The sequence below is a fragment of the Cyprinus carpio genome, chromosome B4 (assembly GCF_018340385.1).
Source record: "Cyprinus carpio isolate SPL01 chromosome B4, ASM1834038v1, whole genome shotgun sequence".
In the NCBI taxonomy this organism is placed as follows: Eukaryota; Metazoa; Chordata; class Actinopteri; order Cypriniformes; family Cyprinidae; genus Cyprinus; species Cyprinus carpio.
This window is the reverse complement of record NC_056600.1, coordinates 4621391-4640955: the sequence shown is the minus strand read 5'-3', so window position 1 is coordinate 4640955 and position 19565 is coordinate 4621391. Positions and strand designations below refer to the sequence as shown.

Sequence of the window (19565 nt, the reverse complement as noted above, 5' to 3'; positions counted from 1 at the left end):
TAATAACAGCCAATATTGGCCTAAATTCTCATGGATGTTGGAGGACCTTTATGACCAATTAGCTTTGGTATTACAAATTAATGTGAAAATTAGCCTGCAATAACAGGGTCTACTGGAGCATCAGTGTAGATCAAGAAAGGAAACCATATGAAAAGCACAGACTGGCCAGATGAAGGGCTCGTATTTAGACGCAGTCCTTTGGACTTCAATTGAAGCAGTCGCTCTCTCTGAGTGTTCTTCCGCAGTATGAACCTGTTCCTGCAAGCCCACTCTGGAAATGTCCCTGTTCCACGAGCAGTGACGAGCGGCAATCATTGTCTAGAGGTCCTTGGATAAAAGATTTCTATTTATGTGCCAGATGGTGTTTTTATGACTAAGCACAAACAGAGAGAGAGAGAGAGTGTAATGTTCTCTCAGTCTCTTCTTATTTGGGTTTAAGACCGATTGCCAGCATGTTCTTTCACAGTGTGCTAATTCTGAAGAGATGAGGGGAAAGAAGAAAATCATCCCACATAGTATTCTAAAATGAGAATAAATTTCACTGCTGTGGGCTCTAGAGGCAAGGACAGGGGTAGAGCAGATCTCAAAGACTAAAAATAGTTATTTAGCCAGTAACATCCAGCTCATTTGCCATTTGTCTTGAAATCACATTTATCTGTAGCAGAAATCTAAACCTAAACAAATCTAATAAAGGTGAGATGATGTTATTTACTGCATTGAAAATCAGCCTGGATTTCTAAACTCATGCCAAGAGGGTCAAGGCCTGGCCAGTAATTCAGCCCCTACTGGTCATTCTAAACACCACAATCTGAAAAATCATGTTACTCCATTGACAGCCGTTCAAAATCAGCATGTATTCTGAAAAAATATTTTTAAAGCTTATTTTGTATAGTATAGTATAAAAGTTCTGGCAGACTTCAAATCAAATATTTACAGTTATGCACCAGCCAAGCAACAGCTACTGAAATGAATGGGAACGCTAACTTTCTCCAGTCATTACAGACCTCCATGTAACGATGTATGTTTGGGTTTTCTCAGTGGGACACATTATCTGTTCTCCTTGAATCTGATATTATTGCAGAAGTATAGCCTTGCTGGCCAAACACAGAATGTATAACATGATATTTAACTATACACACACCATTCTCTTATTGTCATCTGTTATGCATTGAGAAAAACCAAGAAAAAGAAACAAGCAATTTATTGATGAGATAACATCTGCCTGTCTCCTGTCTTCAACAACAACCATGAATTCAATAAATAAAGGTCCCCTAGACTACCATCAGCAAACACCACCCATATGACTTCACTGTGACCTGGAACAGGAAACAGTTTGAGTTTGGTGGACACAAACACAGATGTACAAATCCACTCTGAGCTTGTTAGGTATTCCACTTATCCTGTTAAACTTATCCTAAATCGTGTGCATCATTAACTATAGCAGATGCAGGAAAAACAATAATCCAAGACTTACTTGCCATGCATGATCTTGCAATATTATAATGAACTAAAATGGTTTATTGAATCTATGCTGTCACTATTGTGATATAAGGTCTTTTTAAGTCTAAACTTATAATCAGGATACATTTAGGGACCATATTAAACCACATCCACTGGTAATTTTAAGATGAAACAGAGAATAATTGGAGTTTAATAGTGACTTGTAGCCAATATTACAGCTATTAAATATTTGCAGATAAGGCTCAAAGCTCTCAGTGTATCAGGGCCTCCGCCTCGCTAATTCTGGCTTGAGAGCAGATGGCTGCAGCCTTTTTAGAATCATCAATGTGTCTGACGCTCAATCATTCCTGTTGCTCCTCATAAGGAACAAATAGCAGCTCAGGATTTAGAGACGTGAGAGAGAGAGAGAGAGAGAGAGAAGAAAATGAGAAGGATCTTATTACTCAAGCCAGTTACTGATTCCTAATTCATAAGAGGCCAGCGAGACTGACTTCAAAGAGAACAAGACGACCCTAAGAAGGCCTCAACTCCTCTCTCAAGTCAAATATAGCAACATCAAAAACACGTGTTATGAGATGTACATAACAGAGGTGCTTAATAATTTCGTCATCCATTGCATTATCTAATCTCATTCTCTAAGAAGAGGAAGAGCGCATACGATCTGCAGTGAAGCAGAAAAGGAAGAAACCTCATTCAGTTTTATGTCGGCCAATGCAGCTACTGCGCCACAAGATGAGCATGAAAGTGCAGCAAGACCCTGAAGCAGAAACACTAGGAAAGCAATACCCTGCTGCAATGATTTATCGACTCTGGCATATGAGCAGTATATGCAACAATTACAGTCTTCGCTTAACTGCATTTGATGCGCAAAAAAAATGGGCTCGATACAATTGGCCTCATTCATGAAACACGAGTGGAACGAATTTTTGTGTAAATCGTTCGTAAAACTGTTCTAAATTTTCGGATTCATGAAAGTTTTCATGGATTCATGAAAAATCCATGTTAGTTGGTACGAAAGAAATGTACACCTGCACACTACCAGGTGTAAATGGTATGTAAAATGTTCTGTGTTCTTTTTGCCAAATTGATGACACTGAATTTTGATGCACTGCCATCCTAATATTTTACAAGTTAGTTTGCTCTGTTTTTTATTTATTTATTTTTTGTAGCTGAGAGTTGATAACTGTTTAACTTTGGGTAAAACGCAGAGCTTGTCACTGTCACTTTTTACCAGCCGTCCAATCAGTGGAGGAGGGGCGGGACAAATACTACACTGACCAATCATCCTACTTGTACTACAACTGAACAACAATAGAGAAGTTAATATTGCTGGTTACTGCATTTTATATTCAGTAATATTCTTCAAAATTAGTTACTAGTAGTAACTAAGATGGGGATATTCCAAATTATAGCAATCAAAGCGTCTCAGCTGGAAATACGCTGTGCCACCAAAGCGTTCTCAAACACCACCAGCTGGTCGTTTTAAGAAGACCGCCTGACATTTTTTTCAATTGGCTAAAAACACTTTGGTGGACACACGTTAATTGAATATTTATTGTTAGGCATATGGCCTATTAGTGTTTTTTGCAAATATGCAATATACTGGAGCCAAACCTGAGAAAGTAGACCAGAATATTACACTGCATTTCTGGACACACAATTTGTGTAGCTGTAATTCTTAGGCGGGATTATGCTAATTGTGAATGAGCATGCATGAGCGCCCTATTTACGAATGATTGGAATTCATTAACATACACGTTTAACTATCAAATTGGACGTTTATGAAGCATTTGTGAATCCGGGAGGAGAGTTTTCGGGAAGGTCTGTATTATGCGTAAATAACTAAGAATTTACTCCTATATTTACGAATGTTTCATGAATGAGGCCCAATGACTGGCAAGAGGAGAACCAAATGTCATGGTTCAGCATTTGCAGCATTAAGCTTGCAACCTGTACGCTGAGTCAGAAGGCCAAGAAAATCTCATTGCAGTTTTCCCATGATGCACTGCACTGCTGACACATTTCCTGGGAATAGGGAGGGTCCAGAATAAAGGATGACATCATGCCCAGTGATGTTCATCCTGAGCAAATGAACAATCAACTAATCAATCAGACCTCAAATGTAGCTCAGAAGTAATGTTCTGGGTCATTGGCCGACTGAAGTCAATGAAGCCAAACGCTCTGAAAGCATGAACACTCTGCAATCAGAATGACCGCCCTGTCCTGAGCTGTCCGATCAGAAATGTTCGGTACCAAAAGTGTGACCTCTTTAAAGAGGAGTAACAAGCCACAGCAACACTGAAGCATTTTCTACAATGCTGCAGATGATAGGAGTCATATAATGTAGTTGTTGTGCTCTTCTTTTTTGTTCTGAGGTGGTTTTTGTTGTGAAAGAAAAATGATGGACTGCAATTTAGGAATACGTACCCACTACAAAGTAAGTCTAGGGTATGCTGAAATTGTAGGTTTGTGTGGACAGACTGCTGCAAATATATATTTTACTCAACCAAAGATGCAATTAAGAACACTACACTTTGCCATAAAGGTCATTTTTAGGTTTGCCTCATTTCTGGCTCACTTTAAATAATTAAGAAACAGAACCATTTGTCTGCGCTTTCGACGTCCATTTAATTCAATTCAAATGTGGGAGACTTAAAACGCAAGTCGATGTTTAATGAAGTCTTCCAATGCGTATCAATGTTCAAGTAAATCCACAGCGCAAGATATTTGGCAATAATTATGATTTTTCATGAAAAACATAAAAGTTGTGTGGGTCAGAAGAAATTTTGCACGCTCTCTACACTCTTAAAAATACAAGTTCTATACTAGCATATGGTTTATGAAGGAACCTTTCCATTCCACAAAATGTTCTTTATAGTGAAAAAGGTTCTTTAGATTTTCAAAACACAATATAAAAATGGTTCTTTCAAGAACTGTTCTTTAAAGAAAGCTTCTTTGGGGACCCAAAAATAGTTCACCCATGGCATTGCTGTTGGAACATTTATCGGAACTCAATTAAAAAAAAAAAAAAAAAAAAAATGAAAATTGATGTTTAAAATTGTAGCTTATCTTCAGGTAAATTCAACACAATGTTGTGAAGTTTGAGGTGAGCCAGACCACTAAAATCAAGGTAACGGTCACAAACAGCAGCTGTGGTCTGAGGGTTCTATTTTTATTTTTTTAATGGCAGAAAGGAAAAGGAAGAGAAACGAGGGTGGCTTTTCTTACCCTTTTGTGAGAGTCTTTTGTGATGCAGCGGTTTTTGAACACAATGAAGGGTCTTTGTGAGGGGCTGCTGCAGGGGTCTAGGGTGCATTCCTTAGCCGTGGATCCTGCATGTGTGTCCGTTCCACAGTTAACTAATTGAAAAACCTGAGGCCTCAATACGATACAAATGGCATCAGAAATCATCTACTTAATTTCCAGCAGCATAAATCAATTGAACAGAGGGCCAATTTGGTCAATGGAAAAGCTTTTGTTAATTCATTCAGTGGCACATTCCTGGCTAACGCCTGACCGGTGGCTTAATCTTTCACTTGCACAATTGATGCGAATTCACTCCTTCGTTCAACAGTGCTGCAAATCCGAATTTATTCAGTGACCAAATGTATAAACCAACGGGATTAAAATGTTCTTATAGGATTGTATTTCCCAATCTCTCTGAAGCAAAGCTTAATGTATAATGTTGAGCAAAGAAAGAGAATAAATAACCATGTACACAGCTTGGACCTGGTGTTCCTGTATCCTACGACCATCCGTTCAATCTGACAACAGCTGGCAGCCTCCAACAGATTTGCCTTCGTGATGCCTACTTTGGCTCTTCTAGCACAGCTATTATAAAGCTTACTTGTGAAAAAGCACCACAAGCAAGTCAGAGATCCAATCCAGCGGCTTATCAAGCCACAATACGGAAGCTGCTATTGCCTGCGCAGGTTTGCTGCGAAATGAAAGCAACATATGGCAGCACATCTCCAAAAACACACTAAGAGAGTGAAACAAAAATGCTTTTAAGCCCAAAAAAGAACAGGAGAGAGTCAGAGAAGGTAAACAGGGCCCAACGATTTACAAAACGGAAAAAGTCATAAAAATGGAATTCACAGTATAACCCAGAATGTCTTGGAATTTGGGGAATTTGAAACCCAAAGGTCTCAATGAAAACCTGTCAGAATAAAAGTTCTTGATTTTAAGTTGATCTTAAGAAACTGTGACAAATATATTACTATTGTACAGTGAAATGTACTTTTCAAGAGTACTTTTAAAATTTAAACGTAAGAAATATCACAGCTTTTATTCCACTTTTTTTTTTTACAGTAAACCTCAACATTTTCATTTAATTACATTTTAACTGATTAATTAAATTGTTTTCCACCTTCATTTGATTACCACTATTTTTGATAAAAATTTGTATTAAATCATAAACCATCATAAAAATAAAAACAGACAACATAACTTCTGAAAAAAAAGAAAAAAAAAGAAAGAAAGAAAGAAAGAAATTAAAATTTAAAACATAATTTGGCAAAAAACAAACAAACAAAAAAAGATTTCTTAGGGCCCTAAAGTGTATTTTTTTTGTTAAATGTTTCATAAATTGCAAAAATGACTACTGAATTCTAATCTAACCTTTAAAATGGAACCCAGAAAAATTCTAATGAAAAAAAAAACAGAATACAGAAAACTTCAATTAGAATTTGAGAAAATATTAAAATAGAATTCAGGAAAAATAAAACAGATTTCATAGGGTCCTAGGTTATAAGTAAGGGATAATGTCGATCCAGTTGGTTGTTCTCGCAGAATAAACCCCAACAGGGTGATCAGGAAACTGTATCAAAACTTTGACTTAATTAGACGCAAAATATTTATTTGAGTTGAAATATTCTTGTATCAGCCTGAAGGGGTTTATTCTGCGAGAACAACGGGCTGGATGTACATTATCCTGCTTATTACATTGATTCGTTTCCATGTAAGTTATTATTTTTATTAAAAGTATTGTTTTGAGTTGAGTTATTTGTTAGAAGAGATTTAGTGAAGACAGCAGTTGCGAGCAAGTGGCAAGTTCAAACTAGACGGACATTTAAGGGAAGCGGGGGAGTCAAACCACATATTACACAACACTTCACCACAAAATAATTAAGGCAATAAAAGAATTAAGACGGAAATGTTTTAAAACCTTACCAGTTCGTTAGTTCTCTTATAATCCATTACAGCGTACAAAACAATCGTAGCAAAATGGCAGCATCTGCGTTTGTATGAAACGAGAGCGAGTCCACGATACCAGGATGACATAATTAAACAACTGTACACCATTTTGAATCGAGTTTTAATATTTTATTAGCCAGACAAACAAAGCTTCCACCAAGAACAAAAAATAGTTCAAGCAAGAGTACAGCGCCGACTGCTGTGACCCGGATGAGCCTGTGTTATTACCGGTTATTATCCAGGGATAACATACCTCGGAATGTCACAACTGACCAATCAGAATCAAGTATTCCACAGAACCGTGTAATAAGAGCTGGATTAAGAGGTCTGTCGCACTTTCTCCTGACAGAAGCATCAAGCTGGCACAGCATTTGGCCGGCTCGCTCTCACCGTTGCCTCCGCAATACACCGAGTCATTAAAGCACTCGAGAAGACTCTGGATGATTGCAGGTGAACGAGTCCTGCTGTGGTGTGGTTATGGCTGCCTGAGGGACAGAGAAATCTCAGCTGTGCCCTTTAAAGTGTTGAAGTGCACCATTAGGGTTGCTGCCAAGGACACCGAGTCATGGATGAGTGTTTGAGAGGAAGAGATGATGATGATTCGGTGAGTGCACTTTTATCAGTATACTGCTTCGGTACAAAACGTGCATTCAATTCAATCAATGCATCACTCCCTCAAAGCTTCAGTCTCCATGACCACCACTTACCTGAGAGCACGTCTAGTTTGGTTTAATCACACCTGTGTGGTCCTCTTTCTTAAGCTCTTAAGACAATAAGTGGCATGTACAGAAAACGACCTTCCCAGAGTTACGCTATCATTCATACATGAACCCCCTACAAGTGCAGATAAACACAGGCAGGTTCAACGTATAGGTCAGTCCCTCTGGATTCATGCCACCATTAATCAAAGTCTCCAAACTTCACAACATGGTGAGAAATATTTTCCTGTCAACTGCTTGCTGAAATCTCAGCAGACGTCATGTGAGCAACGAGGAACTTGGTACAGAGCAGACTGGAATGGAGACATGAACAAAATCACACTATGTACCGCAGGCCTCCTTGACCCTGATTTCAAAGCAAAAATTTTGAAGCATTCCTGAAAGAGAAATGAAGGAGAAAACATGGCAACAGGTCAAAACAAGTTTGTTTAAATGGTGGCTGTTGATCTAACATTCATCTTTTGATTACGCAATTTTGTTGTTATTGTTCATTTTTTTCTTTAGCTTTAAATTATTTTATTTCATTTTAGTTTTACTATGTTTAGACCTCCACAACTCACTGTCAGTGTTTTTATTATTTTTATACTATTATAATATTTATACATATTTTAAATTTGCCTTTATTATTTTCATACTTTCAATTTACATTTTGAGTAACTATGTTATATGCTTTTGTCTGTTTTTTTCAATTTAGCTTTAATTTATTTTAGTTTTCAATTTTAATAAGTTTGATACTTTAAACTTTATTTTAGTTAGCTGCCAAGGCAGGGTTTCTAATATATTTTCACTTTTAAAGTGAATGTAATTGACTTACCATGACTATTTATTATAAATAACTTATTGCTATAAAATATAACTTGTTATTATTTATATACTATTATAATATTAACAAATATTTTAAATTCGTTTTTGTATTTATTTTCACTTTTCACTTTAATTTTAGTAATTTTGTTAGGTGCTTTTGCTGTTTTATTAGTTTTTATATTTAACTTTAATTTATTTTTATTTTAGTTTTAGTACATTTAGAACTTTTGAGTTAAAAATAACAACACTGATTACTACAGCTGTTACTTTTTAGCTGTAGAATCTAACAGCAGCTGCTCGCCACAAGCCCCATCCTGACCACTAGACTATATACGATAAACATGAGGCCTACTTTCTGAGAAAAGCACAGGTCAGCTGGGAAATTGTCTACATTTATACCGCTCAAAAAAGACATTTTCTTATCTTATTCTGAATAGTATCACCTATCTCTAACACTTGTTTTGGCTGCATTATTAGTTCATATTATTAACGGACACTATAAAAAAAAAAAAAAAACAGCCTATATATATATATATATAACTAACTGGAACATTTCCACATTGTAACATACACAATAGTCACGTACAGGGCTTCCCCCATATTATCTGCATCATGTCATAAGCCTGTTAGGTCTAAGCATCCTGGGAACCAAAGCTTAGTGACATAACGTCACAACAGAGCAAGGTATGCCCAAAGCTCAGGCCTGAAGCCAAACAGCAGCGTGAACACATCTATCAGCAGCACGCTTCCCCTCTACACCCTCAGATCCAGTGGTGTGAATGTTCACTGAGGTCACAGCAATCTTTAGTCAAACTACAGGCCGTTTGCACCTATGTGACATGAAGACATGGACAGACCCGGATCTGAGATCCTGCTGCGGGACATGTCACAGGCACAGCCCTCTCCTCCTCTCTGCGCTTTACAGAAGCAACTGTGGTGTGATGTAACACGTTAATAAAGGAACAGTAAGCACGCTTTATGGGTGGCTAAAGAGACTTGAGTTTTTCTTAGAAACGGGGCAGATAATGTCTGAGTGCACTGAAAGCACTGCACCAGCACCTTCAGGTCAAGTATAAAAGAGTGTCTGTGCTAAAAGGATTTCTGGGATGTCACCAAACCCTCTACAGATCATCCCTAAACCCACTATGGTTCATCATCTGTCACTGTCCACAGAAAAGGGCCAGAGTTTGACAGCTAAGAACGTAGCCTGTTGATATTCAGCTGATATAGTTCACACAGAGTTATTATTGTGAACTAAAACCATAAAACAATTTTTGTCACTTGAAAAAAAAAATATTTTAACTTAAAATATATATAAAAACGCTTATATTATTATAGCAAGCCACCAAGAAAGCACTTCTGATAACTAAAAATGAAATAAAAAGGAAACGGCATATTTAAAACAAAAACTAATAAAAATTAAATTATTAAATGTTTAACTAAAAGTAAAATGAAAACAAAATCTAAAAAAAAAATAAAAAATGAATAAAAACTATATTAGTATCTCAATTACACTAAAATAACCTATGCACTTGGAGGCTATGCACTTGGCCTTAAAAAATTATACATAAGTTCTTAATGAAAACAGAAAATAGAGAATTAAAAGAACTAAAATAAAAAATACATATACATCTATGTGGATTAAAAAAATTCAAATAGTAATAATAGTAAAAATAACTGTATGTGATATTTTTTTCAAGACCAAACTATGCACCAGTGCTTGCAAAAAAAAAAAGATTATGTTAAAGAATAAATATATAGCCATATCCAAATGTCATGTTATGGCTCATTCCACATCAAATCCTTGGTTAAAAAGAACAATAATAATAAAAGTACATTTCTTTATCAAAATCTTTTATCCTTGAACTGTACACAATCTTTGTTTTGTCAGCTAAGATAAGGTAACGCAGATATTCTTTTATTGATAAGAGATTCACTGAGAACAGTCTGTGTTAAGTCCTTCCAAAGAACAGTCCAACCAGATAAGTGTCAAACCTAAGGCACTCTGTTTACCTAATCTAGCCCCGGCCACACAGAGAGAGGTGTCACAGTCTTGGCAGAGTGTTATCCACACTGACACATAATAGAAGAGTGACATTTCTCAAGTTATATCAAGTGATACAAAGTCTGTTTCCTCATAGAAAATCTGGCAGTGCTTTTGAATAGGGAACAGAAATGACATTTATTTTCAGAAAGTCAAATGGCAGGGTTTCAAATGACCACATTGTCAATCAGGACACACGAACAAAGCAACCTAATCATAACAGAACCGGAAAAATACCCAAACAATCAGCCACAACCATTTCACCAGCCTTACTCCAATACTGTTATCTTAAAATGCCACAAAATTGACCTGTATATACTCAAACAAATCATTTCTCCCCTTTGAAAGTGAAAAGCAAAACTAGATATTTATACTTGCATGCAGAGGAAGTATAGACTTGTGATAATAACGCTACAAGAGGAAAAACTGCAACCAAAACGACTGAAAACAATCTTAACACTGCAACTCACAACTGATCACAATCTTTGTAGGTTTCTCATATAGCTTTTTATCTTGACGATCACATTACAAATTGTTCACTGGCACTGGACTACAAACACTTCAACAAAATAACACTTGGGTTATTTAAAAACCAACATTAAAATCAATAACAACTCATTAAAATCAATATCAAACACTAAGACTTGCTTAAATATAACACAATCAAACAATCACATGAAAGTGCAACAGAATTAAACAGCCTACTTATCTAAAGCATTACGTAATGAGCACATCAATTCATGTTTAAAGTTGTTATAAAATTGTTACAATTTCAAGCAGGTTATGTTTTGGAAATGTGTGTTTTGACCCGGATAAACGCATGCAGCGCCACGACACGCGCACTGCGGGTCTCTTTCAATCCCTGGAAACAATCACTCTCGCGGTCGAAATCAACGTGGTCCGACCAAAATCCCCGTTAAATCACTCGGTAGATCTGTCACCCATCATCCCTGACAGCTGCTGGAAAACAGTCGTGAGTTTACAGCTAGTACAGGTTTGATAGGCCAGGAATGATCGCCGCACAATGACACACGACAGCGGATGAACGGTTCAAAACGAGCTCCGTCACAAATCCCACGGATCTCACAACAATAGGTCCACGTTACCTTTTTCAGTCGCGGTGCCTCGGCCACGGTGCCATCGCAGTTGACAAACGCCTCGCCGCCGTTCTGCTGCGGATCCGGCCGCTTCATCGCGGACGCCTGCGGCATCTTCACCGGGCTCGGCTCCACCGCCGCCGCTGCTGACGACGAACTCGAGTTATTTTCACTCTTCTTCTCCTCTGCCTTCGCTGTCAGCGGAGATATGGCGGGGGAAGCGTCTTTACCGGCCACGTCTTTTAATTCGACCTCAGCCATTTTCGCTGCCACAGCCTGGACTGACATCGCTGCGAACCGCACGGTGCTTTTTTTTCCAACACAGAGAGAACCGAACGGATACGCACGGTGGGATGACGCGTGGCGCAAAGCACCATGGGACATGCAGTTCACGTTACCAGAGCATGATACGCATGGTTAATAGCAGCAAACGGTAGTATTAATAATGTAAATATTTTTTTTCCCATTAATTCAGACTCCTTAAAAGTCACAGACATCTTTCAAATACTACGCTCTATTATTTTTGTATAAAAAGTAGTTTTTTTTTTATTCCACACTGTCAACTATAACTTCACAAAAAGTTTCTGCCTTAATTCTTCGTGGCATAGATTCAACAAGGTGTTGGAAACATTCCTCAGAGATTTTGGTCCATATTGACATGGTAGCATCAGGCAGTTATATATGTATATATACGTATATATACACACGTATACACACACACACATATGTATATATAAATAAATATAATATATATATATATATATATATATATATATATATATATATATATATAAAACATGTATATTCTTAGAGTTTATAACAATTTGTTGGTGTGCAGCACTACCATCCAGTGGTTAACACTGGGAATAGAGTTCAAGACTTTTGAGTAAAAAACAATGCTGAGAATTTATTCATTTGAAAACCAAAGACAAAAGTGGAAGCTCATTCCATTTCAAGTTTCACTTCAGACATAGTATAAAATACAAACAACATTAACATTTCTTGTTGAATATATAATTTGGCATTCAAGATCGGGATCATTAGTCATCCCAGCTGTTCTGTATATTGTCAAAATAACAGTGAGGAGAAATAAGAAAAGCCCGTCACTGAGAGCAAGTAAACATTATTACACCAAATTGTTTAAAAAGTAAATATGACTTATGCTTGTTCAACGTTGCATGTCATTACAAGCGCATGAAGAAAAACTACCAGTAATTGCTTAGTAATGTATAAAAAAAAAATCATAACCCCTGCAGTGTCCACCCATCCAAACTAACCATAAAGAATTTACATTCATTTATAACTACATTGTTTTCTTGTATTATAAATACAAAAAAATTGTATACAAAAACCAGTGGAACAAGTTCCATTTTGACACCGTTTCAAGTCATAAATATACCAGTGTTGAAATTTAAAAAATTTTCCTCAGCTAAAATGACTCTGTGCTTTGTCTGTATTTGCATTAAGGTTGCAAGTAATGTGACAGTACAATGCATCTCAAAAACATGCATCATCACAAGAATGTAAAGGTAAAAAAAAAAAAAAAAAAGTCTTTATCACATCCCAAGGCTTGTGCAGTGTTTTCCTCTGATAACATGACATCTCAGTCCCCGAAGATCCAGAGTACATTCACTCCTGAAAGACCCAGATTCACTCTCCTGGTACAAAAAATGGGGGCAAAAGGTTTCATCTATTCAAAACACATACTTTCAAGATCAAGAGCAAGAGCAAACCAAAAATAGAAAGAGCTCTTCTAGCAACAAAATTCCTTAAAACCAACCAAATCACAGATAACATGATAAATCTAGACTCACCCCAGCATGCCAGACTCCTTGGTTTTGATAATGTAGAGGAACATCAGGATGGTATGAAACAAGTTATTTCTGCCCTGTGGAAACACAATTAAGCATGAGTCACAGAGAAGTTACTCCACTGTAATTATAGCTGCTGGAGAGTATGTTCTTACCTTTGGCAAGCTGTAGATGTGGCCCTGGTAGACGAGCTGATAATGAGGAGGATTTGTGCTACTTTGATGAATGCAAAATAGGTTCTCATTGGACACGTCTGTTAGAAATTCACAGAGTCATAGATTAAACAGGCTGTATAAAAAAGGATTATAGTTAGTTAAAACATTAAAAATAATATACACATTCAAATTCCACATTTAGTTTAGCTTGATTTAACTAAAATAAAAATAATAAAAACTACAAACATTTAAAAATCAACAAAAACTAATAAGAATGTTTTTATTTAATAAAAACTATAATGTGCTAAAATAACACTGGTATTGCAACAAATTGTCTCTGTATACCTGGTTTATCTGGTGTCTGTATAAAATGCTGGGATGTAAAGGTTTTTCCGTCGGGATACTTAGGATGTGGAGGGAGCCGGGAGTCCAGGTATGTACACAGCACATGCATCAGGATCTGCGTTTGTCATAAAGTGTTTGTGTCAATGTAGAGCAAACATAAATGCAATGCATCAATGATATTTGTAATGATCTCCTCTAAGCTGCAATGCATTGGAAATATGGCATCAAAATACCGCAGAGTCTGTCGGAAGGTCTGTGTCCCATTTCCGGTTTTTGAGATCTCCTCCTCCATTCCAGCGGAAAGAGCTCATGCAGCCGCTGTGGGCTAGTTCTGCAAGAGATACAAACAAACACATAGTAGCATCATCTCTTTTCATGATATAGGACCACGGTAAGTCTAAATATTTATTATGCTCAATCCCAGTTGTGTTTTCTGCTCACCCTTGATTCTCTCCATGAGATACTCCTGGTTAGGTGTGACATCTAGATACTGTACGATAGCATTGAGGGTGGGGATTGCAGAAGCTTTGACCACAGCAGCTTGTTTGAGACTGCTGATGCTGGCCTCAATGAAACAAAGGCAACAGAAGTGAGACATAATGAAAACTTTTACAGCTAAATATCTTTGGCAGAAAAGAGGATTACCTCCGATCTGGAGCTCAGGGCAACCCATCCTCCTGAGCTGACTGTTGACTGAGTCGATCTCTCTGACTAGATGAACTAGAATGGTGTCATTGATCCACTGGAATAGTAAAGTGAAAACCATTGACATCGTCTTAAAATAAATATTTAATTACATTAAAAATTAAAATAAAAAAATTAAATGAATAATAACATTAATAAAGATAATTAAATAATATGTATTATTTAATTCTTTGACATTATTTTTTATTAAATAGTTAAATAAATAATTTCATAATAAACAAAAAAAATAATAATAAAATAATGTGTAATAACAATAGAATTTAATACAATAATATAATAATAATTTATTATTGTTAATTTAATAATAAAGAGTAAGATAAGAAAGAATAATTAATTAAATACTAAATAAGCAAAAAAATAAAATATTTAATAATAATAATAATAATAATAATAATAATAATAATAACGATAACAACGCTTAAAGGGATACTCCACCCCAAAATGAAAATTTTGTCATTAAATCACTTACCCCCGTGTCGTTCAAACCCCTAAAAGCTTTGTTCGTCTTCGGAACACAATTTAAGTTATTTTGGATGAAACCTGGAGGCTTGAGACTGTCCCATAGACTGCCAAATAAATAACAGTGTCAAGGAGAGACACAGAGGAGACTGTTGACAAAGGAATTGTTGAATAAAGTTGTTATTTTTGTTTTCTTCGCTTACAAGCAGTGTTCCCGTTGCTTCATATAACCCAGATTGCACGTCTGATTGCAGATGGAGTATTCTTAATACGACTTTCATACTTTTTATGGACCTTGACACTGTTATTTATTTGGCAGTCTATGGGACAGTCACAGGCCTCCAGGTTTTCATCCAAAATATCTTAAATTTGTGTTCCGAAGATGAACAGAGCTTTTACGGGTTTGGAATGACATGGGGGTAAAGTAATTAATAACAAAATTTTCATTTTGGGGTGGAGTATCCCTTTAAATACTATTTAATTCTCTAATACTATTACTTAATAAAGAATACGTAAATACTAAACTACTATGAAATAAAATTTATTATTTCTTATTATTATTTAAATACATAAAAAAAAAAAAAAAAAAAAAAAAAAGTAATGGTCTAACATTTCTTAGTTTTGCAGTCCAGCTGTCGATACTATCCTTCACCACACGACTCGTTGTGATTCTTGCCCAGACCTGTAATAAATTGGAAAATCTCTTTACTGATCTCTCTTTCTCTTTAGTAATGATGATTTGGAAATCTTGCTATTAATTGGATCCTCACCTCTTCAGCAGCTTGTTTAGAGCCCAGCTCTGTGTCGTCTTTATGGGCAGATGGTGCCTGTGAACGGCAGGCTGGCTGATACTGAAACTTCCTCAGGCTTTGTGCGTAATCTCCCACTGAACGACTGTAGTTCCAGAACGATGGACTGTGTCTTGGAGATGTTGACTCTGGACTCCCTAAATAAGGAAATATTGCAAAGAAAATGTCATAGGCCACTGCTTAGCACAGCCACAATTTGATTCACACTTTGTTGTCCAAGCAGGACTCTTACCCAATTGACTGCGGTGGCTCTTCTCCTCCTCTGTACGTAAAAACTTCTCCAAAGTCTTCAGGTCATCGATGTATTCCTCCTTACCTCCGGGTGAATTAAAGACTGACGGGGAAGTGCGGTACCGAGCACGGAGACTGGTGCCTTCCGCCGGTCCGAGGTTGCTTGGGTACGGAGAAGAACTCGGAGATGGACTATAGTTCAACACCTGCAGACATAAAAAGCAGTGGGTGTGTGAACAGAATGAAATATCAAAAATACAATTTCATTTCAGCATTTCAAAGTACTCAACCTTGCCAAACGCCATGGAGGGTGAGAAGGGTCCTCCTGCTGAAGAAGTGCTGCTCAGAGGTGGACTGAACCCAGACACACAGCTGGGGGAAAACTTGGGGCTGGTGCTTGAGGGTCGCGCAGGGCTAAAACTGAGAACATTCTGTCCCTGCAGGGGAGACGACTGCACTGAGACTGGAGCTTCCTTCTTTTCTTGTTTCTGAGGTGGAGAGGCTTGAATCCCTGTGAACACAGCATATTTTTAAAGCACTCCTGATTAGTTCATAAATGCATATATACATATATATTTTTTATTTTATAGTATACACACATATATATAAACTTCATTTTATGATACTCATTTTATAATATTATATTTATGTTAATGGCTGTTAAAATTAAAAGTGTTAAAAGTGCTACTAAATGTATAACTTATTGTGAGAAAGTGTGACATGCTCAAGCATAACTGTTACTATTTTTGTAATCAGCACCCCAAAATTAATATTGAATTCCATTCAGCAATTATGATACAGAGTGGTGTAAATGTGTTGTGGCGCAAGCAATGGTCTTCTCAATGAAGTAAATTCAAAATAAAGTCTTATTGTACAAAGCAACAAAGCCGAGATGACAGACACCGCATCTAAGTCTCCATCCGTCCAGGCACCCACACTTATAGCTTGTTCTAATGTTCTTATCAATCTTTTTTTTTATTTTTTTTTATTGTATTTGCTTGTCTGATTCACGAATCACTACAATTAATTAATGTACGGCCTGTTTTTTTTTTGTTGATGGTGTAAATAGTTAATGTACCACCTGGCCCATTTTTTAATGGTGGGCTTTCCCTTGTAATGTAAATTTTTTATCAACCAATCAAAAACTTTATCATAAAGGAGCAACCTGGTTTTATTTGCACATAAATTGCATGGTGGTTATTTAAAATCATTTTTAAAAATATAATATTTAATATACAATATAAATAATTTCCTATTGGTTGCCACAAACTCCCTACAAAACCCATGTTCACCAGGGTCAGCAATTGGACTTTGCTAAGGGATACATCAAAGTTGTTTTTGTTGTACCCATCATATTGTAGAAATCACCCGAAGTGCATTGGTTCACTTAAGTTCAGTGGTACAATGAATCCAATGTAAAGCACCGACACTGCCCACTGAAGGGCACCTAAAACTCACAGCCTGTATTAAGATACCCAGTATTGGTGTATTGGTTATTTTGAGTTTAGTTGTACTGATTTATTTTATTAAAGAAACGTGGAATATTTTTGATTATGATAACTTATTATTGTTTGTTAAAATTGTCTTTGGTTTAGTTGAGTTGAGTTGTGCATGATTGTTTTTACCCAAAAGACTTCATTCCAGATGAACTTACTCACCTGAGCCCTTGAGCCCAAGAAGCTGATGTTGTCCCGGACTGACGCTAATCGTGGATGGGGCCATAGTGTACTTGAAATACTTCCAGAAGTCAAAAAGTGCATTGAAACTGAACAGGGAAGCCAGGGCAAGCTCTGTCCAACAAAACCAATCACATGAAAAGCAACCTAGCAGATCACTGACATGCTCTGAGCTCTTATTACACACTTACCAATATACCAGATGGGCCAGTAGGTTATGTTGTAGTATCTGCTAAGAAGCTTCCCAGACCTAAAAGACAATGTGACTTGGTTACCCGTGGTTCAGAAGACACTACAATCACATTAGGGTTTATTAGGGGCATGTCTGAACTCACATCTCAGTATAGATCATCCCAGCCAGAGACATATTCAACACGGCCCATGCCAGGACAACCTGCCGTGCCTGTTCCTCCCTCCTCAGCTTTATGGTCTTGTCGATGAGGGATGTCATGCCTTCCTTTGATGGTGTCATATTTGCACTTTATCCTCTATCTGCCAAACCATACGCTTTCATAATAAAACAGAAAGTATAAGCAGACAATACCAGCAGCCACATAAAGGATTCCAAAGCATGCGAATGTCTCCAACAAGACTGCAAAGCTTTTGTGTCTAAAGAGAATAAAACTATACCATACTCAGACTTTGTCAGCTTATTAGTATTATAATCCATGTTAGCCAGCTGTAATGTTTAGTTACATTAACGTCATATGAGGCTTTTATGCAATGTGCAACTGAGAAACTCTTGCATAGCAACCTCTACAGCAGAGACCGAGTCAGGGCACCCTGCTCTACACTGAGACAGCTGGAGAACTCGCACGACAACTAATAAAACACGAAAGAAAATATTGTTTTTTAGGGGTAAACAGCTTCTAAACGCTACACAAATTAATTTGATACATACTTCCCCTGCATCAGTCCTCCATGAACGCGGTAAAGTAGGTGGTGTGAAGGCAGAAACGCTAAAGAATATCAACAGAGTGCATGGAGCTGCAAATAAATTACTGTCGAACGGCATTTCAAAATAAAAGTCTCTCATGTGATCTTCTTCTTCTTCTATTTTTTTTAACGGAGGTTGGCATCTATCTTATTGGTGCATTGCCGCCCCCTTCTGTTCCGGAGTGTGGATCAGTAAGTAAGTTCACAATCTATTTCTACATCATATCCTATAATAAAGCCCAGCATCCCTTTAAATAAAAAAAAATTTAATTCCTTTATTTCTCATATCCTATTATATTGCCCATTTTCCCTTAAAAACTAACAGTTCTCTTACCTGTGCTCTATCACTCATTCCTAGGGTTGTTTTCAAAGTAAGTTTCTGCACCCCTACCTCCTCTGCCTCTGCTATCTCCTACAATGTAGAATTACATGCTCTACTGATTCCTCTTCCTAACACTCCTCACACAGACCCGTCTGATGTTTCCCTGCCATTTTTAATATTTTATTTAGAGCACAATGACCCAGCCTTAATCTTGTTAATACAATTTCCTCTTCCCTGTTTCCACTTCCTACCTTATTTACTTTAATACTCTTTTAAAAATGGTATAGATGTCTCCCTTTCCCCTCATTATCCCACATTTCTTGCCACTTGTTGTGGTAAAAAATTTTTTGCCAGATTATGCACTTCACTTCTGCTTTACTGATTCTTATTTGCATTTCTACATTATCCTTCTTTAAGGCCTTCTTTGCAACCTTGTCCACTCTTTCATTCCCCTTCACTCCTGTGTGTGCTGGGACCCATAAAAATTTTGCATGTGATCTTTTCATGTAGGCTACCATAAGGCACTGTGTAGGCTACACATCCTTAAGCTAAGACAATAATATTAAGCATTATCGTTAATGGCTTTCCCTGACATGTAGTGTGAATTTTTATTCATTTCGTGAAGACTGAGATGATCAAAAATAAAAATTGTATGTATGGACCCTCAAAATTGTCATAAAGGAGCAACTGGTTTTATTTGCATGAATGAAATCATGTGCTATTTAAAATCATTTTTAAAAATATAATAATTTAATATACGATATAAATAATTACATGATGTTTGAAGCTGTCTAA

At 36.8% G+C, this 19565-nt stretch overlaps 2 protein-coding genes across 5 annotated transcripts in view; both read right to left on the bottom strand.

Moving 5' to 3' along the window:
• Window positions 1-11679, bottom strand: part of ahcyl2b (adenosylhomocysteinase like 2b) — a 34196-nt gene extending 22517 nt beyond the window's left edge. The window contains exon 1 of the mRNA XM_042722671.1: window positions 11331-11679. Within this exon, the coding sequence (XP_042578605.1) occupies window positions 11331-11609 (279 nt within the window). The 5' untranslated portion in view covers window positions 11610-11679. The remainder of the gene's footprint in view (window positions 1-11330) is intronic.
• A 522-nt stretch (window positions 11680-12201) lies between these two features.
• Window positions 12202-18569, bottom strand: tmem209 (transmembrane protein 209). Of its 4 annotated transcripts, none has more exons than XM_042722686.1 (15): window positions 18414-18569; window positions 17848-18019; window positions 17704-17762; window positions 17495-17626; window positions 16127-16347; window positions 15838-16042; window positions 15567-15742; window positions 15407-15478; window positions 14278-14374; window positions 14074-14199; window positions 13866-13963; window positions 13633-13747; window positions 13288-13385; window positions 13136-13209; window positions 12202-12979 (listed from the first exon to the last, which is right to left on the bottom strand). In XM_042722686.1, exons 2-15 carry the CDS (start codon window positions 17982-17984, stop codon window positions 12925-12927), a joined length of 1665 nt encoding a protein of 554 aa, XP_042578620.1. In that variant the 5' UTR covers window positions 17985-18019; window positions 18414-18569; the 3' UTR covers window positions 12202-12924. The 4 variants fall into 4 exon arrangements, with proteins under 4 accessions (XP_042578620.1, XP_042578621.1, XP_042578622.1 ...); XM_042722687.1 differs by lacking the exon at window positions 18414-18569 and adding an exon at window positions 18244-18327; XM_042722688.1 differs by lacking the exon at window positions 18414-18569 and adding an exon at window positions 18148-18166.
• Between the last annotated feature and the right edge of the window lie 996 nt (window positions 18570-19565).

What these genes read in the sequence shown, in the direction of transcription:
- tmem209 (XM_042722686.1), bottom strand. Translation starts at nt 17,984, where the DNA reads ATGACACCATCAAAGGAAGGCATGACATCCCTCATCGACAAGACCATA. An exon ending in GAGCCACCGCAGTCAATTGG is followed by an intron (nt 15,743 to 15,837) that starts GTAAGAGTCCTG and finishes TTCCTTATTTAG; the next exon opens with GGAGTCCAGAGTCAACATCT. An exon ending in TCTCATGGAGAGAATCAAGG is followed by an intron (nt 13,964 to 14,073) that starts GTGAGCAGAAAA and finishes TATCTCTTGCAG; the next exon opens with AACTAGCCCACAGCGGCTGC.